The 19474-nt window shown below is 59.8% G+C and overlaps 1 protein-coding gene across 2 annotated transcripts; it reads right to left on the bottom strand.

Annotated features, from left to right (window-relative positions):
• Positions 1–1740: 1740 nt before the first annotated feature.
• Positions 1741–17156, bottom strand: ZNF219 (zinc finger protein 219). Of its 2 annotated transcripts, none has more exons than XM_043527363.1 (5): positions 16974–17156; positions 8308–8408; positions 5586–7080; positions 4629–4760; positions 1741–3387 (listed from the first exon to the last, which is right to left on the bottom strand). In XM_043527363.1, exons 2-5 carry the CDS (start codon positions 8311–8313, stop codon positions 2693–2695), a joined length of 2328 nt encoding a protein of 775 aa, XP_043383298.1. In that variant the 5' UTR covers positions 8314–8408; positions 16974–17156; the 3' UTR covers positions 1741–2692. The 2 variants fall into 2 exon arrangements, with proteins under 2 accessions (XP_043383298.1, XP_043383300.1); XM_043527365.1 differs by lacking the exon at positions 16974–17156 and adding an exon at positions 16729–16793.
• Between the last annotated feature and the right edge of the window lie 2318 nt (positions 17157–19474).

Genomic DNA, 19474 nt, shown 5'->3' with positions numbered 1-19474 from the left:
AAATCCACAGGTGCATCCAGTCCAGGTCCCCCCTTCTGCCCCACAGATCAGAAGCAGTGCTGTGCCAGAGCACCATGTGCTGGGGACTGGAGGAGACTTACCCGCCCTCTCTCCAGCCCCAGGGGATTTGCCCAATACACCCCCTCCATTTTACCCCATGCTCTGCCCTGCAGCTGGCCTTATTCCCAGAATGCACTGGGGCAGGGCAGAGCTGGGGTCCCTGAGGCGAGGTTGGCTCTTGGGGAGCTGCCCAGGTGGCCAGGGCATTGGCTCCCAGGGCCAGGCTCCCAGGCAGGGTCAGCAGCTGCTAGGGAGTTCAATGAAGGGCTGGAGGGGTATGCGGGGTGATGTGTCTGGGACTGTGGGGCGAAGCACCTGAGGTCTTGGGGGGGCTGTCTTGTCATGTGGGGGGAGGTGACACCCCTGGGATGTGGCTGGGGAGTTTTGGTGGGGGTAATGTGACTGGGGGGTGTAATGTGGCTAAGGGATCTTGGGAGTGATGTGGCTGGAGCGGTGATGTGGCTGGCAGTGTGTTGGGGGGGTGATGCTGCTGGGTGACATGGCTAGGGGTGTGGTGGGGTGACACCCCGGGAGTGTGTGGACAACTGACGTGGCTGGGAGGGTGATGTGGTTGGGAGGTGACGGGGCTGGGGGCTGGAAGTGGAGTGATGTTGCTGGGGTGGTGGAGGACTGACACAGCTGGGAGGGTGACGTGGCTGGAGTGTGTATGGATGACTGACATGGTTGGGAGGTGACAGGGGTGATGTGGCTGGGGGTGTGTGTGGGTATGATGTGACTGGCAGTGTGTTGGGGGTGACGTGGCTGGGGGCTGGGAGTGGGGAGAGGAGTGATATGACTGGTGTGGTGGACAACTGACGTGGCTGGAAGGGTGGTATGGCTGGGGTGTCTGTGGATGACTGACATTGCTGGGAGGTGGCATGGATGTAGGTGTGTGGATGACTGAGGTGGCTGGGGGTGACACGGCTGGGGGGTGTGGGGGAATGTGTGGCTGTGATGTGGCTGGCAGTGTGCTGGGGGATGACATGGCTGGGGGCTGGGAGTGGGGAGGGGAGTGATGTGGCTGGGAGGGTGATATGGCTGGGGTGTGGAGATGACTCATGTGGCTGGGGAGTGTGTGGATGACTGACGTGGTTGGGAGGTGACGTGGCTGGGGGCGTGTGTGGGTGTGATGTGGCTGGCAGTGTGATGGGAGGTGATGTGGCTGGGAGCTGGGTGTAGAGAGGGGAGTGATGTGGCTGGGGTTGTGGATGGCTGATGGGGCTGGGAGGGTGACATGGTTGGGGAGTGTGTGAATGACTGACATGGCTGGGAGGTGATGTGGCTGTGTGTGTGTGGACGACTGACATGGTTGGCAGGTGACGTGGCTGGGGGTGATGTGGCTGGGGGAATGTGTGGGTGATGTAGATGGGGGTGTGCGGAGGGGGACACCCCTGGGAGGTGGGAACAGTCTCAGGATGGGTGGGGTGGTTGAAGCTTAGGGCTGATGGGCTGTGGGTGTGTGGGGAGCCAGCCCTCCAGCCTGGCTGCCAGGGTTCAGCTGACTAGCCTACATCCCCAGGGTCGGGAGAGCCTGTGGGAGAAACTGACCCCAGGGAGCTAGAGGGGGAACTGGTCCCAGGTTGGGGGGCTGTTCTGCACCAGGCTGGGGCCCGTGGGGAAGTTTCCTGTCAAATACACACACCAGCCTCCCGGGGTGGGGGGGGGCAGGGAGCAAGTCCATTTGTTCATTTTTCTTTTTATTTCCAGTTTCAAATTTTCTACAAGAAAAGAATAAAAAAAATAGAGAACTCTACGGATCGTCCAGCTGCCACGGCAACCATCGTCACGGGGCCGAGGCCATGGCACCGATCACCATGGAGACGAGGCCACAGCACCGAGCACCGGCGGCCACAGGAGGGAGGCCACACAACGATCAACACGGAGACCACGCTGCAGCATGAGTCCCCATGGAGACAAGGCCAGGGTGTGGACACTCACCCACCCAGGGACCCTTCCATGGACACGGCCCTCCCCAGGACACGGCCGCCCCTGCTCGGCCCGCTTCGTGGGCAGCTCTCCGTGTCCCAGAGCCGCATAGACCCACAGCCTCCGCCGGGGCCTCTGTTAGCACGACAACACTGGAACCGACAACGGAGACGTCTACAGACACTAGGAAACTACCACCACAACCCCAGGGGAGAGCACCCCGCTAGCCAGAGTGCCCCACCACAGCCCCCTGCCAGCCACCGGCCTCTGCCAGCCAGGGCACCCTGACTCAGTCCCCGGCCAGCCAGAGCACCCCACTACACCCGGAGTGCCCCACCACAGCCCCTGGCCAGCCATAGCCCCCTGCCAGCCAGTGGGGTTGCAGAGGGCGCAGGGCAGCAGGGGCTGTCCACTCCCCACGGCTCTCTGCCCCTCACCAGGCATATCCCCCATCAGTGGCTCTCTGTCCCCCAACTCTCTGCCCCCTCGTGGCTTCCCTCCCCTGCTGGCTCACTGTCCCTATGAGTCTACTTTCTAGCAAGTTCTCCCGCCCAGTGTTAGTGTTTCATGTCTACACTACAGGCCCCTGCATCCGCCTTGCCCCACTAGTGGGAGGACTGGGGGGTCATGTCCCTGCCCCGCCCAGGCACTGGGATCTCCAGGCCCCGTGTGGAGAGCGGGGCCCCCGGCTGGCCACTCTGCTGCCTCAAGCCAGCACCAGCTCCAGCTCCCCTTGCCTCTCACTGGGCTCCGTGTCCATAGGGGCTCCGGGGGGCTGTTGGGACATGTGGGGCACGGCGGTGGGGGGCTCCTCCCCAACTACAGGCCCCTCGTCCTGGGGGTGCAGTGGGGGCTGCTCCCCATCCTGCCCCAGGCAGGCGTGGGGCCGTGTGGGGGGGGCCGTGACAGGGCGGCGCCCCCGGGCCTTGCGGCTGTGGTGGACCTGCAGATGCAGGGCCATGAGCTCAGGTGCGGAGGTGGCAAAGGGGCAGAAGAGGCATCGGTGCAGGGTGAGCTCACCAGGCGGCACCCCCTCTAGCGCCGGCCGCAGCGACAGGTCCAGTGGCTCGAAGTCAGCTCGGCCATTGCGCAGGGCTCGGCCAGTGCAGGCCGGCTTGCGGCGGGACGGTCGGGGCAGGGGCTCGTGGCTGGCCGTGCCCCAGGCCTGCGGCAGGAAGACCCCGCGGTACTTCTCGGCTGCCTGCAGGAGCAGCTCCGGCGGGAAGGTGGGCGGCTTGGCGGGAGCACTCGGGGTGGTGCGGCCCCTTGGCTCCAAGCCCCCGGCCGCCCCTGCGCCAGTGCTGTTCTTCTGCTCGCGGTGGTGACGCTGCAGGTGGTACTTGAGAGAGCCAGACTGGGTGCCAGCGTAGTCGCAGTGTGGGCACTTGTACGGGCGCTCGCCTGCCGGAGGAGAGGGGAGACATCAGACCCATGCTGGGGAGCCCAGACAGAGACAGACGCAGAGGAAGGGACACAGACAAACACAGAGACACAGACAGACACAAAGACAGGCCAAGTACCGGGCTAGTTTATTCCACACACCCACGCACACTTAACACCCACACCCACACGCATGGACACTATGCACACATGCACACTACACCCCCCCCACACACATGCACACTTACACACACCCACACACACTTCACACACGCATACTACACGCACACTACACACACACACACACATGCACACACAAACCAAGCGCTACTGGTAAGACGATAGCTTTGCTGGTGTAACTCCATGTACCCTCTGGGCTCATGCTGGCAGAGATCACACCGTTTCACTCCCCTGTGCCAGCAGGACAGACGGATGCAGAGACTCACCACAGACACTGATGTACAGACACAGATGCAGACAGACAGACAGACACACCCAGGCATGTCAGCCTAGCTCCCTTGGGGGATTCCAAGCAGAACCGATTTCGGACTCCAGCATGGCACTTTTTACCAAACAGCTGCGATCCTCCATCCCCCCTTTTTCCGGTTTTGTCCCTAATAATTTGGGGAGTAAGTGAGGAACACTGGAAACCCACCATTTTTTGGTTTTAAACAAACCTGGAAAATTCTAAAAAAAGTCCATGTTGGGGTGAAATTTTTGTTTTCACACAAAAAACACTTTCTTTGATGCAACTAAAATATCAGTCGAGACCTTGCATCCAGATCATGCCAGGCACCCTGGCCAGGCAAGCCCATCAGGACCAGCCAGCCCAGCCGACTGCATGGGCCAGGATGCAGACACCCACCCAGGGACACCCTTCTGCTCTGGGCACCAGCTGCCCTACCCAGCCCGCTGCCCTACCCAGCCCACTGCCCCACCCTAAGTCCACTCCATGTGACGCCAGCTTTGTGATCTGGAGACCTGCTCAGATGCAACCACCTCTAAGGTGGAACCCACTCCCAGGAAGTCTCAGGAAACCCTTTGGCACAGGGAAGGTAATAGCCTACTGCTGCTGCCAGCACAGGCAGTCCCACCAGCAGCATGGCTGGCGGAGGCTGGAGTTGTGGGGCTGCCAGTCCAAGTGCAGTTCCTGAGGTGCCCTGCACTGCATGGGCTCCCCTCTGTCTCTCCCCTCCAGATGGAGGGGCTATAGAGAGCCTGGGTAGGGCTCTGTCCTGCAGGCCCCCCAGGGCCCAGCTTACCTGTGTGGACGCGCAGATGAACCTTGAGATGGTGGGAGGAGCGGAAGGTTTTCCCACAGTATGGACAGTCTTTGCCTGACGTGCCACGGCCCCCATCCGGACGCAGGGCCCCCCCGCGCAGCCCCTTCTCCTCTGCACAGACAGGAGGGACAGCGTGAGCCCAGGAGATGGGGGCTCAGGGGAGGGGCAGGGAGTGCAGGCCTGTGGGGCTGGGGGGACATGGGGAGGTGGGAGGCACCTCAGGGTGCATGCGGGTGGGAGGGATGCAGAAGATGGGTGGGACCTGAGGGGACCGTACTCACCCTGTATCCCCGGGCTGGGCAAGGCCGTGGGGCCGGGGGGGATGCAGGTGGGGTAAGAAGGGGGGTGGGGGTGGGGGGCCATACTCACCCTGTACCCCTGGGCTGGGCAGGGCCGTGGTGCTGGGGGTATGTAGGCGGTGTAAGGGGGTGCTGTGGGTGGGGGGCGCTGTGGGGGCCATACTCACCCTGTACCCCTGGGCTGGGCAGGGCCGTGGTGCTGGGGGTATGTAGGTGGTGTAAGGGGGTGCTGTGGCGCTGTGGGGGCCGTACTCACCCTGCATCCCCGGGCTGGGCAGGGCTGTGGTGCTGGGGGTATGTAGGCGGTGTAAGGGGGTGCTGTGGGTGGAGGGTGCTGTGGGGGCCGCACTCACCCTGTACCCCCGGGCTGGGCAGGGCTGTGGTGCTGGGGGTATGTAGGCGGTGTAAGGGGGTGCTGTGGGTGGGGGGTGCTGTGGGGGCCGTACTCACCCTGTACCCCCGGGCTGGGCAGGGCCGTGGTGCTGGGGGTATGTAGGCGGTGTAAGGGGGTGCTGTGGGTGGGGTGCACTGTGGGGGCTGTACTCACCCTGTATCCCCGGGCTGGGCAGAGCCGTGGTGCTGGGGGTATGTAGGTGGTGTAAGGGGGTGCTGTGGTGCTGTGGGGGGCCGTACTCACCCTGTATCCCCGGGCTGGGCAGGGCCGCACCCCAGCCACTGCCTGCGTTGGAGCCGCCCCCGCCGTCCGTGGGCAGCCCGTGTCCCGCTGCCGCATGGAGCGAGGCCAGCGCCCCCAGGGCCCGGCCCCTGGCCCAGTCGCCATCCTGGGGCCGGTGGCTGCGGCTGTGTAGGGCCATCTGCTGGTAGGTGGCGAAGGCCCGGGCGCAGTCGGGGCAGCGGTGCTGTCCCACGCCGGCGCCACCCTCCTCCCTGGCCGTCTCGCCCCCGCTGTGCCGCCGGCGCTCCCCCCACAGCTGGGCCGCCACCTCCTGCCCGCTCTCCACTGCGCGGGCCGTGGCCTGGAGCCGCTCGGCGCAGCTGGCGTCGCCCGGCGGGCGCAGCTCCAGGTAGCCCAGGAAGGAGCCCTGCTCGGCCTTGTCCGGGGGCGGCAGGAAGGCGGGATACAGCGCCTCGTAGCCCAGCAGCAGCCCCCGAGGCGCCTTGGGCTTCCCGCCGGCTGCTGGCAGGGCCGCACCCCGCTCCCCCTTCAGCCCCAGCTTGCTGAGATGCACCTTCATGTGGTTCTTGAGGAACCAGGGCTCCTTGAAGCAGCGCCCGCAGACCTGGCACTTGTGGTCGAAGGAGTCCTTGTGCTTGCGCATGTGCCCCTTGAGGAACCAGGACTGGGTGAAGGCCTGGCCGCACACCTGGCAGCGGAACTCGGCGGGGGGCGGCGCGGCGGGGGCCGGAGGCGCCGGGGGGGCGTGGGCCTCCCGGCTGTGCCGCTGCAGCTCCCCCTCCTGGGCGGCGGCAAAGGGGCACTGCCCACACTTGTAGGGCTGGTGCAGGATTCGCAGGTGTCGCTCCCGCTCGCCCACCGTCCGGAACTTGCCTTTGCAGAAGGGGCAGCGGAAGCTGGGGGGAGGCAGTGGCGGTGGGGGTGACGGGGGGGCAGGGGGTGGGGCTGGCGGGGGGATAGGCAGTGGGGGGGGTTCCTCCTCCTCCTCTTCCTCCTCTTCTTCCTCCCCCTCGCTGGCAGCTGGCGGGCCCCGTCGAAGCAGCGCCCGCTCCTCCAGCTCCAGCAGCAGGCGGCTCTGGTGGCTGAGGCGGGCGCAGGCCTCGGGGCGGTGGGAGCGGAGGTGGAGCCGCAGGAGGCCGCGCTGGGCAGCGCGGTGCCCGCAGTAGGGGCAGGTGAAGGGGGTCTCGCTGGCGTGGATCCGCGTGTGCAGCGCTAGGATGCTGTTGAAGCGGAAGCGCTTGCCGCAGACGGCGCAGGGGTAGGGCCGGGCTTTGCGCCCCCCGCCCGCCCCCAGCGCGGGCCCCGGCCCGTTGAAGTAGCGCTGCAGGTCCAGCTCTCCGTTGAAGGCCGGGTTGTCGCCCTCGCCAGGGGACAGCCCCTCGGGCAGGGGGGACGGCGGCAGCTCCTGCTGGGGTGGGGGAGACGGCAGGGCCGCACAGCTGGCAGGGCTGGAGTCCACCGCCTTGTGTGGGGACGGCGACCGGGAGTCCACCTCCTGCAGGGGACAAGAGGGAAGGGGAGCACTGGAGCTGGAAGACAAGCGAGGAATAAAGGGAGCCCAGGAAGGGCCCCCTCCTGACTCCTAATAGTTGGAGATTGGGTGAGAGATGGGCTGGAAACGGATTTCCCAAGCCAGGAAAAAAGTTGTGATTTTGGACCTGAGGTGACCGATGCCTGAGTCTGCAGAGAGCCTGAGCCCATCGCTGTGAGAGGGGGAAGCTGCTCCAAGTGAGACTGTCACAGCTACACTGTCTGGAGGGGCCCCCAGAACGACACTGCTCTGGCGGCATTTCCAGCGCCACCCTGGTAGCGTCTCCACGCAACAACGACTGATGCAAAGCAATGCCCTAATCTTCCTGAATGGGTCCTTTAACCCAGGGGTCCAATATGACGAAGTGGGAATTTTCTGTAATATTTTCATGAAGCCTATGTGTGCCTCAGTTTCCCTCTATAGTTTGCATTGCTGCTCAGCGGAGGGGAAAGGGGACAGCACAGGACACAGGATGTGGGTGACTCCTTGCTGTCTGGACTGCAGTGAATGGGGTTGCTAAGGAACTGGTTGAAACCAACCCAGCTCAGCAGAGGGTCCACAGAAACAAAGGAAGCCCCAAGGACCGAACAATCGACACTCAACAGCGCAGGCAGGTGGGGCTGTGAACTCAGCCTGGCCCTGCCTGGAGACAAAGGAGGAGAGGTGACCAGCAGGGGACAAAGTATGGGCCTCGCCTGGTGGACTGTGTCTTAACCTCTGTCTCTGTGCTAACCTGAGCTCTCGAGTGCTGTGTGCCAGGCGACAATAAACTGCTGCCTGGTTTGAAAACGCGGCCTGATGCCACTGTAAATACTTGCTGAGCGCGCTCAACAAGCCTCAATGGGACTCGCTGGCACAGCTCAGGGCATGACGCAGGACGGCTGGAGCCCCGAGGCTCAGGCACTGAGGCCGCGTGGCCTCCCCTGAAGGAAGCGTTGGACCCCTTAGCGTTCTGGCCCACTGAGAGTGTTAAAAGCTGGGACCTAGCACAGATCCTATGGCTCCATGAAACTCAGCAATTCCGATCCGCTGCCTGGCTGGGGTGAGGGCATCCCGCTGTCTGTGTTTACACCCTCATCAGTTCTCCTTTCCAGGGGGCCTCCCTCTCCCCCAGCCACTGCCTCCAGGCCCAAGGCTAGGAAATGGGATCCAGTCCCAGGAAGCGTCCCAGTGGGATGGAAGAGCACTTACCTCCATGGTGCCAGCGATCACATGCTTCAGTCCTGCTCTTTCAGGGCAGCCGAGGGGATGGGGCCGGGCGCATCTTCAAACCCAACAGACAGTGGCATGGGCTGCAAGAGAAAAACCAGAAGAGCTCAGAATTCATCACCCAGGGATTCACGCCGGACACCCACAATGCGGGATTCACCCCCAACGCCAGCATCGCACAGGGACTCCGGAGCAGTGGCATGGCAGCCGGAGCTGAAAACAGGGGAGTTTGAATGGAGGTGTGTGGGAGAAGGGAGGCAAGCCCCTGTTCCTTCGGGGCAGTGACGGGAGCTTAGGTGGGAAGGCTCTGACTCCTCCAGAGGCAGCAATGGAAGTGACCCAAGGAACGGCAGAGACGATGAAGGTGACTGGATGTGGAAGCTGCAGGATGTATGTTATTCTGGAGAGGGAACCATAAAGGTGATGCCTTTGGATGAAGCGCTGCCTGATAGAGCGGATGGAAGAGACGACCCAAGGTCTGGAGACACAGCTAGAAAGTCTGGCTGTGTTTCAAAGGGGATTTGAGCGGCTGATGGAGGGAAGGAGGGAGGTGGCTGAAGGGAAACCTCCAGCCTTGCAGATGCAGGCTGGACCGGAGAGCTGCAAGGTTAGCCTGCCAGGTGGGGTAAGTGCACAGTGGAAGCATGAGATCCAGGTAGAAGAAAAGACCCAGCTAGTGAAGAGTAGAGCTGAGGAAGAAGTTTGCTGGGCTGGAAAATGAAGGGGTGCAGCAGGCAGTGACAGAAGGTGGGAGGGCGAGGAAGAAGAGGAGAGCGGCTAGTTCTACAAGAAGAGGGAAGAGACAACGGAGCTCCAGAGTTCGGAGCCCCAGGAGGACAGGAGACGGTGACATGCTGAGGACTGCAAGTGAGAGCAGAAGACAAGAAGACACAGCCAGAAAGAACAGAAGGAGGGAGGGTGGAGAATTGCACCATCCCCAAGAAAAGGCAGGTCTCCATGACTGGGGATTCGCTACTTCGAAGAACAGACGGGCCTGTCACCAGAGCTGATCCAGAGAACAGCAGGGGGTGCTGTCTGCTGGGAGCTAAGGTACGGGATGGGGACCTGAGGCTGAAGAGGATCCTGATCGGAGCAGGAAAGAACCCACTGACTGTCCTTCCCGTGGGAACAAATGATACAGCTAGATTCAAGGGAGAGTATACCAGGCTGGGGAAGACACTTAAAGAAATGGAGGCTCAGGGGATCTTCCCTGGGATTCCGCCTGTCCCTAGAGAAGGAGAGCCAAGGCGAGACAAGATTATGATGGCTCAGCAGATCAGCAGAGGGCTCTGGCAGTGGTGCTATGAGGAGGGCTTTGGGATGTTCAACCACAGGGACGCAATTCATGGACAGAGGCCTGTTCTCACGGGATGGACTCCATCTGAGTAGAGACTGAAATAGACCTCTGGGCTGGAGGTTGGCACAACTCATTAAAAGAGCTTTAAACTAGGAATTCGGGAGAGACGGTTGGGCGATGCTCATGTAATCTCCATGCCTGATTCTAACACTGAGCGGGTGGAAAATCAAGTACAAGAAGATAGAGCAATGGAGACAGGAACAGCAGAGGGTAGGATAATGGACAACAAGAGGAAAGACAGAGCCAGTACCAATAACACTAACAGTCTTAGGTGATGCTGGTAGTAAAATGCCTGTACCTAATGGGTGAGGAATCTGTGCCAAGCCAAGCAGAAACAGCTGAGATGTCTGTACACCAATGCAAGGAGCCTGGGTAATAAAATGGAGGAGATAGAACAGCTGGTGCAGGAAGTGAAACTAGCTATGACAAGGGTAACAGAAACATGGTGGAAGAGCGGTTATGGCAGGAGCCCGGGTATTGAAGGCTTTTCAGGAAAGACAGAAATAAAGGCAAAGGCGGTGGAGCAGCATTGTGTGTTAACGATGAGGTAGACTGTAAAGAAATTAGAGGTGATGGAATGGATAAAAGGGAATCTGTTTGGGTCAAAATCACTTTGGGGAAGAAAGGTAACAGAGACTCCCTTGGGGCAGTGCTCGGGGTGTGCTACAGACCCCCGGGATCTGATTTGGATGGAGATAGAGACTTCTTTAAGGTTTTTAATGAAAGAAATACCACTGGGAATTATGTGATTATGGGAGACTTTAACTTCCGAGATATAGGAGGGAGGACAAGTGCTACTAATAACAGTAGGGCCCAGATGTCCCTGGATGTGATAGCTGACAGATTTCTTCACCAAATAAAACAGGAGGACTTGTGGCATCTTAGAAACTAACCAATTTATTAGAGCATAAGCTTTCGTGGGCTACAGCTCACTTCATCGGATGCATAGAATGGAACGTATAGTAAGAAGATATATATATATACATACAGAAAAGGTGGAAGTTTCCATACAAACTGTAAGAGGCTAATTAATTAAGATGAGCTATTATTGTCGCTGAACCAACAAGAAGTGATGCCATTTTAGATGTACTGCCGGTCAGAAGCAAGGACCACATGGAAGAACTGGTTGTAGAGGACAACCTTCGTACGAGTGATCATGAGTTGATTCAGTTTAAACTAAACGGAAGGATAAGCAAAAATAGGTCTGCAACTGGGGTCCTTGATTTCCAAAGGGCAAACTTTACAAAATGAAGGGACTTATTATGGAAGTGGACTGGCCTGAGGAACTCAAGGATCTGAATGTGGAGGAGGCTTGGAATTACTTTAAGTAAAAGCTATGTGAAGTCGACATCCCAAGCAAGGGAAAAATTTGTAGGGAGGGTTGCAGGCCAAGCTGGATGAACAAGCATCTCAAACAGGCTATTGAGAGAAAGCAGAAAGCCTGCAAGATATGGATCAGTAAAGAAAGCCACCTCTTTGCAGGGGTGCTGGAAAAACTTTTACAGTGGGGGTGCTGAAGGCAGAAACCATGTATTTCAGTTGTTATTACTACCAGCTCTCCTGACCATCAACAAGGTTAGCCTTGAAATTAGGCAAAGGTTTCTAACCATCAGAGGAGTGAAGTTCTGGAACAGCCTCCCAAGGGGAGCAGTGTGGGGTAAAAAAATTAACTTGTTTTAAGACTGAGCTTGGTAAGTGTCTGGAGGGGATGTTATGATGGGACTGCCTGCAATCGCATATGGCTCAGTGCCCCCAGCAGCCGGTGACTGGGCATTAGGTGGGGAGGGCCCTGACTTACGACAGAGAATTATTTCCCAGGGGTCTGGCTGGTGGGTCTCACCCACATGCTCAGGGTCTAACCGATTGCCATATCTGACACCGGGAAGGAATTTTCCCCAAGGTCAGATTAGCAGAAACTCTGGGGCGTTTTCCCCTTTCTCTGCAGCATGGGGCACAGGTCACTTGCTCCTTTGAACTAGAGCAAAGGGTGGATTCTCTGTAACTGGAAGTCTTTAAACCAACATTTGAGGATGTCAGTATCTCAGCCGGAGGTCGGGGGTCTGTTACTGGAGTGGGTGGGTGAGGTTCTGTGGCCTGCAACCTGCAGGAGGTCAGAACTAGATCAACATGATGGTTCATTCAGCCCTTAGAGTCTATACGATGTCAGTATCACACCCACACACACACACCAGCCTCGCACCAGAATTCACACCTCCCGCAAAACCAGCATCACATTGGATTCTTCCCCTCCCTCCAAGTAGGGTTGCCAACTTTCTAATCGCACAAAATAGAACACCCCTTCCTCACCCCCCTCCCCAAGGCCCCACCCCTTCTCCGAGGCCCCGACCCTGCTCGTCCATCCCCTCCTCCCTCCATCACTCACTCTCCCCCACTGTCACTCACTTTTACTGGGCTGGGGCAGGGGGTTGGGGTGCGAGAGGGGGTGAGGGCTCTGGCTGGGGGTGCAGGCTCTGGGGGGGGGGCGGGGATGAGGGTTTTGAGGTACGGGAAGGGCTGCGGGCTGGGGCAGGGGGTTGGGGTGCAGGAGGGGGTTCGGGGTCCCGGTGGTGCTTACTGTGGTTCCCAGGAAGTGGCCGCCAGGTCCCTGCAGCCACCAGGTCCCTGCAGTCCCTAGGTGACGAGAGAGGCTCCGCACACTGCCCTCCTGCCTGCAGGCGCCGCCCCCACAGCTCCCATTGGTTCCCAGCCAATGGGAGCTTTGGAGCTGCCACTCAGGAGCGCGGAGCCTCCCTGGCCACCCATGTGCCTAGGGGCTGCAAGGATCTAGCGGCCGCTTCCAGGAGCCGCGCAGAGCCAGGGCAGGCAGGGCCTTAGCCCCGGGCCCCTGCTGCCGACTGGAGCCGCCAAGTTCCCTCTTCGACCGAGCGTTTCAGTCAAAAACCGGATGCCTGGCAACCCTGCCTCTAAGACCATGCTCACCCTCACAGCCAGCTTGGCCTGGCCCAGGTCCCCCTGTCCGGCCCCCTTGGCCTGGCCCAGAGTGCTCTGCATAGCCACCGCCGCCCGGCCATAGCCCCCTGCCCAGCTGGCCCAGCCCAGAACCCTTGCACAGCCAGCCTGGCGCAACCCAGCCTAGGGCCCCCTGCACAGCCCAAAGCCAGAGCCCCCTGCACAGCCAGCCCAGCCCCAGAGCCAGACCCCCCTGCCCAGCCAGATCTGCCCAGTCTCCGTGTGGTACCAGGGGCTGGTGCAGCCATGGGCTGGGTGAACGGCTGCGTGCTCGGGTCGCTGACAGGTTTGGGCAGAACCGAATCCGAACATTTTGAAAATTTTCTGCAACGCAAAACAATCCATTTCTGCTCAAGCCAAACTCGTGACCCAGACTGGATTGGTTCAGGCCTTTAGCCCAGCGGTCACAGCACTTCCCTGGGACTGGGCAGTCCCTGGTTCAATTCCCCCCTGCTGCTGGGAAGGAGGGATTTGACCTGGAGGGGGCCCTGGCAGCTGTTGGAGCTGTTCCACTGCATATAGGTGAGTGCTCCAAGCCCCAGGCTAGACTCAGGCTCATGCTCTCCCTGGCCCAGTGATTATCCATTGTCACGAGGAACGATGCTGGATGGCCATTGGGCCTTGTCCAGCATAGCTGGGCCTCACATGGGGAGAAGGCGGGGGGAATGAGTGCATCCTGAAGGGATCGAACCTGAAAGGAAGTTTCTCAGCCTTGTCTCTGACTCCTTGGGCCTGCGGGGACCACGGCTGAAAAGGGCCACAGACCAGGGGACCAGGGAATCAGTGCCACGCCTCTCAGAACACTTGCAGCTCTGCACTGGGGTAATGACTATAATCCAGTGTCATGCTTCAGGGCCGCAGCTCCTGCAGGGTCAGGAAGAATGGTTTTCCCCCATGCACAGCTGGCCAGGGGGATTGAGGTGGGGTGGTGGGCGAAGGTGGGGTCACCTTCCTCTGAAGCATCAGGGATCATCCACAGCTGGAAGGAAATATTGGACGTGGCTGCTGTGAGCTGATCCAGAGAATTCTGCCTCAGATACTTGGCTGGTGGGTCTTGCTCAGGGTCAAACCAACTGTCAGATTTGGGATGGAGGAGGAATTTTCCCCTCAGATTGGCAGGGACCTGGGTGGGGGTGGGGTGTGTCTCGCCTTCCTCTGCAGCATGGGGCATGGGTCACCGGCTGGGAGCATCTGGGCATGTCCCACCTACTTAATTCCCTGCCATTACAGGGGCCAAGCATTGGTGTGCCGCAGTCTCCCATTCTCTGCCTCTGGCACACAACCGTTTAGTCTCTAAGGACTGACATGCTTTGGTCTAAGTCAGGTAATTGAGTAAGTCCTGCATTATGTCTGGCTGAGTGAGAGTGGAGTTGCTAGAAGGAGATGCCCAATCTTTGATTAGTGACGGTGAATCCACCCTGTGAGTTGCTTTAACATCAATCCCCCTCCTTATTAAGCGTTTGCATGTTATTCCCAGTTGGAATTTACAGCCATTGGCCCGGTCTCGCCCTTGCACACAAAGCAAACAGAGCTCTCAGACATGAAGTGTGCCCCCAGATGCTGTGGTGGCTGCCTGTTTTTGCAGAGAGCCTGAAGCCATTCTTCCCAGGGGAGAACTCCTCTGACCCCACTGGGCTCATTGCGGACTCAGTGCCATGCCCAGTGGTGGCTAATGCAGTGGCTAGTGCTGATCTGGAATGGGGGAAATGGTGGGCAGGCAGTGGGAAGGCACAGCCAGGACACAAGGAGAGGAGGAGGAGGGGATCGAAAAGATGGCCTGAAAGGCTAGTGGGGATTCCCACTGAATGCAACAATAAAGCACTGAGCAAACAGCACCCACACGTTTCACTTCGAGCTGGTCAGAAAATGGGGAGATGTTTCCCTGGGAAATTCTGACTTTGTTGAAAAAATACAAATGTATTTTGCCACTAAAAAGAAAATAATCAGTTTTCTGTGGGGGCGAGGGGTGTTCTAGTGACGTGGAGCGGCCTATAGCCCTTCCCACCCACTCAGCCTGTGCCGGGGGGGAGAGGGGGCGACTCCCACTGGAGATGGGCAGTGGTACGAAGCCCCCAGCCTGTGTGCGTCGGGGGGTGGAATTCCCAGTGGAGATGGGCAGGGATTGTTTAGTGACTGTCTGGACTCGGTGCTCTCCCTCATTGCTCTGCCCGGCCAGGGGCTCCCATGCACACAGCCTGAAGGGCAAACCCCACTTTGCATGGACAGCGCCCCAGCTAGTGCTCTGGTCCATGCTGGCCCTTACATGCCCAGACCCCACGGGGATCCCAGTGACCTATTGATCTTGGCTGTAAGCCCCTGGGAACACAGGCATTGCCAACTGGGGCAGCGCTGCGTCCTGTCTAGCCCAGACGTTCTTTCCCACAGTGACCAGCATCAGATGCTGCAGAGGCAGGGGTAGGACCCGTGTGGTAGCAGTGTGGGGTAAACCTGCCCCCGACAGGAGATCTCATCCTGCTCGCTAATGCCTTAAGCCCCAAAGCAGGAATAATCTGCCTGTTGGCATGAACTGTTATAACCCTGGACATGCCTGTACCCCAGAGAAAATGCCTGTGCACCTTTACAAGCGGGCGCAGCTCTCGGCCTCAGCGACACCCTGTGGCAGAGAGTTCCACCGGCTCGTCACTCCTTGCGCATGGAAAAGCCTTTCTTTCGATCAGTTTTCAATTCCCCCTTTCAATCTCATTGACCAGCCCTTGTCCTTATGCTGTCAGAATGGACGCCCCCCCCCTTCTCCAGACCGGTCGGTATTTTATAGACCCAGGTCCTGCCGCCTCTTAGCAATCCACCTTGTTTCCATCTCTCTCCAGAGAAAAGTTTTTCCAGCCCCTCATCATTCTCGCTGTAGCCTTTGGGACGAGGTGCCCAGCACTGCACAGTGCCCAGAGGGGGCCGCCCCATGGATTTATAAAACGGCTTTGCGACATGTGCTGTGATTCCCCATCCCAGATATTAACTATGCTGTGATTTTCTGCACAGAGCCCTGCCAGAAGGAAGTTAGTCAAGGGGCAAAGTCACAGAGAATGGAGGCTCCGCACACCCTGCTCTCTGTGCCTGGCCTGGGGCTCCCCTCACACCCATGCTTCTCCCCGCAGGGACCTCCCCAAGGGAACGTGCAGGGTGTAGACCCCACGCTTAGGTCACTATCCCGTCCCCTGATCCTGGACTGACTCATCTCCATGACGCACGGGAGCCCCTGGGAGGCAGCAGGGTTAACCCTAACCCTGACCTCTTGGGCGTTTGCCTTTGCCCTCACTGACCCCGTGCCTCCTCCCTTCCCCTCCGCAGGCCGCCCTGCGGCAGCGCCTTCCCCCCTTCCCTCTGGGGGAGCCGCCGTCCCGGGGAAGGGGCCCTGCTGCCTGTGACGGGGCCGGCAGAGCCCGGGGAGGGGGAGCTCCCCAGAGTGAGGCCCAGGGAAGAGGGGAGCGCCAGGCCTCAGGGAACCCCGGGTCCCAGCCAGCCCGCAGGGCGTGGGCAGAGGAGAGGAGCAGCTCCCAGCTCGCTCTGCTCGCCAGTGTGCACCTGTCCCGGCGAGGGGCGGGGGAGAGAGCCGGCCCTGCGAAAGGGCTTTATCCCAAGGCATCCCCTCCCCCGCCTGCCCGCCCAGCCGTCTGCACAAACTTCTGGGGCCTCCATGAAAGGAGCCCAAAGAAAAAGGATTAAGGTCCGTCTCCCCCCTGCCGCTGGGAGAGCGGCCGCCCTGCCCCCCAGGCCGCACCGGGGACCGCTTCCCCGCCTTGCCCTGCAGCCAGCGGCTCCCAAAGTTGGGCAAGTGCCCCCCCCCCGCACCCAAGCCGGGGAGCCCAGACAAGTACGGGATTGTCCCCGCGGGCCCCTTCCCCCAGCCGGGGAGAACAAAAGGAGCCGGAGCCGGAGCAGCAGCAGCGCCCGCCTGACTCCTTTGTGCCACTTGTGCTCATGCAAAACAGCACATTCCAGCTCGCCTGGCCCCTGCGCCCCCACCCCGGCCGGGAGCGCCCTGACCCCCCCAGCCGCCCAGCATCTTTTATCCCCCGACCCCCGAGAAACTGACCCCTCCCCGCTAGGCCCCAACTCACGTCTGCAATACAAAGGGCTGCCCCGGGGAGCAGGCCCACTGTGCCACGCAGGCCAGCAGCACCCCCTCTTCCCCGCCACCTCCCCGGCCAGCGGGAGAGCCACGGCAAAAGTTGACTTAGTTTCCCCTGACCGGGCACCCCCTCCCCAACCTGCACGGCACCTGCTCCCAAGTCGGAGCCAGGGCCGGCGCCCAGCCATGGGGCGGCGGGGGCGCTGGCGTGGGCCGCGCGGCACAGCTACTCACGGGCCGGGCGAGGCGACAGCTGGGGAGCCCCCCGCGCCAGCGCTGGGCTGGGGCTGACTGAGCAGAGCAGAGCGGCAAGCGGCCGGCCTCCCCCCTCATTGTATGGAGCAGGCATGCATGCAGCAATTTGCATTTTTTAAGCTTTTCATCACTGCACAGGCAGCGCTGGGAGTTTTCTCCCCCTCTCGCCGCCCAGCTCAAAATGGTGGCAGGGCTGGGGGGCGGGGGTGTCCCACACAGGCCGGGCTGCCAGGCATGGGGGGAGACGAGGGCCTTTCCCAGTCCCCCCTCTTTTCCCTTTGTTTAGATGGTGACATTTGGTAGAGTCCTGGTTATTGATCACAACATTAAAGAGACAGCGACCGGGAGAGAGCAGAGCGGGAGAGAGACTGGGCGCAGGTGGGGGTAGGCGCCAGGCTGCAGGGCAGGGGGTAGGAGCTCAGGGATGGGGCACGGGGGTGGGGGGTAGGAGCTCAGGGATGGGGCAGGAGCCCAAAGATGGGGCATGTGGTGAGGCTATTAGCCCAGGGACGGGATGCAGGGTGGGCGAAGGAACTCAGGAAAGGGTTGTAGGGCAGGGATACCCATCTGTCCCGTGGGACCACAGCACAGCATAGGTGGTCAGAGGGGACTCTAGGCCTGTCTCTCCTGTGAGGTCATGGCCCCAATGCAAGTGGGTTTGGAGGGCTCTGGGCCTGTTTCACTTATGGGGAGCACCACCCCAGCATGGAGGATGGGGATCTCTGGGTCTGTCTCTCCTGTGGGGGGGGGTCACAGCCTCAGGGCTGGGGGGTCTCTGGGCCTGTCTCTCCTGTGGGGGCACAGCCCTAGGGCTGGGGGTCTCTGGGCCTGTCTCTCCTGTGGGGCGTCACAGCCCCAGCATCGGGGGTCTCTGGGCCTGTCTCGCCTGTGGGGGCCCGGAGTCTCTGGGCCTGTCTCCCCTGTGGGGTCACAGCCCTAGCACAGGGGAAGGAACAGTCAGTTGCACACATACAAAATGGGAAGTGACTGCCTAGGAAGGAGTACTGCAGAAAGGGATTTGGGGGTCAGAGTGGATCCCAAGCTAAATATGAGTCAACAGTGTAACACTGTGACAAAAAAAGCAAACCTCATTCTGGGCTGTATTAGCAGGAGTGTCGTAAGCAAGACATGAGAAGTAATTCTTCCGCTCTACTCCGCACTGATTAGGCCTCACCTGGAGTACTGAGTCCTTTTCTGGGTGCCACATTTCAGGAAAGATGGGGACAAATTGGAGAAAGTCCAGAGAACAGCAACAAAAATGATAAAATGTTTAGAAAACATGACCTATGAGGGAAGATTGAAAACACTGGGTTTGTGTAGTCTGGAGAAGAGAAGACTGAGGGGGACATGATAACAGTTTTCAAATACATAAAAGGTTGTTACAGGGAGGAGGGAGAAAAATTGTTCTTCTTAACCTCTGAGGCCAGGACAAGAAGCAATGGGCTTAAATTGCAGCAAGGGTGGTTTGGGTTGGACAGTAGGAAAAACTTCCTGTCAGGGTGGTTAAGCACTGGAATAAATTGCCCAGGGAGGTTGTGGAATCTCCATCACTGGAGATGTTTACGAGCAGGTTGGACAAACACCTGTCAGGGATGGTCTAGATAATACTTAGTCCTGCCAGCAGCACAGGGGACTGGACTAGACGACCTCTCACGGTCCCTTCCAGTCATACGATTTTATGGAGGCTGGGGCGGCTCTGGCACGCCTGGATGCTGGCACACAGCTGGGTCCTGCAGTGGGACTGGCCACAGCACAGGAACAGAGACAGAGACAGCTGCCGGCAAGGCTTTATTAATATGCAGGATATAAATGGCCGGGAGTCTGTACAGCGACCGGCTTCCTGGCTCCAAATGCAGTCACCCCAGCCCCTCCACCCCATAGTTGGGGGAGGCCTCAGTGCCAGGTCCTGAGGGCATGAGGCAGCAGCCTTCCAGTATACCTCTCACTCCTAGGCCAGGCCCCACAGGCTCCTTCTTCCCTGGCAGCTGCAGCCCCCACTCCTGCCGGCCCAGCTCCCTCAGTAAATATATTGTATATTATGTACTCCTTAGTACTTGTATAAAGCTCCTGCCCCAAGAGCTGAATCCCCATGATGCTCCAGTCTGTCAGACAGAGAATTTCCCACAATGCTCTAATCCCTGAGCACAGAATGTCCCATGATGCTCCAGTATCCCCAGGACGGAATGTCCCAGGATGCTCCAGTCAGCCAGGCACTGAATTTCCCATGATGCTCCTGTATCCCCAGCCGGGAACATCCCATGATGCTCCAGTACACCAAGCACAGAATTTCCCATGATCTTCCAGTCGCTCCCAGCACAGTGTCTCACAATGCTCCAGTCCACCAGCCACTGAATTTCCCACAGTTCTCCAATCTCCCCAGCAGGGACTGTTCTATGATGCTCCAGTCTGCCAGGCAAAGACTTCCTGTGATGCTCCTGCCCCCGGCTGATGGGGCTGGGTCACCCCAGGGCCCTTGTGGC

Source organism: Chelonia mydas, chromosome 13, assembly GCF_015237465.2.
Source record: "Chelonia mydas isolate rCheMyd1 chromosome 13, rCheMyd1.pri.v2, whole genome shotgun sequence".
NCBI classification, from domain to species: domain Eukaryota; kingdom Metazoa; phylum Chordata; order Testudines; family Cheloniidae; genus Chelonia; species Chelonia mydas.
The sequence above is the reverse complement of the archived record's forward strand: the minus strand, read 5'-3'. Positions and strand labels throughout refer to the sequence as shown.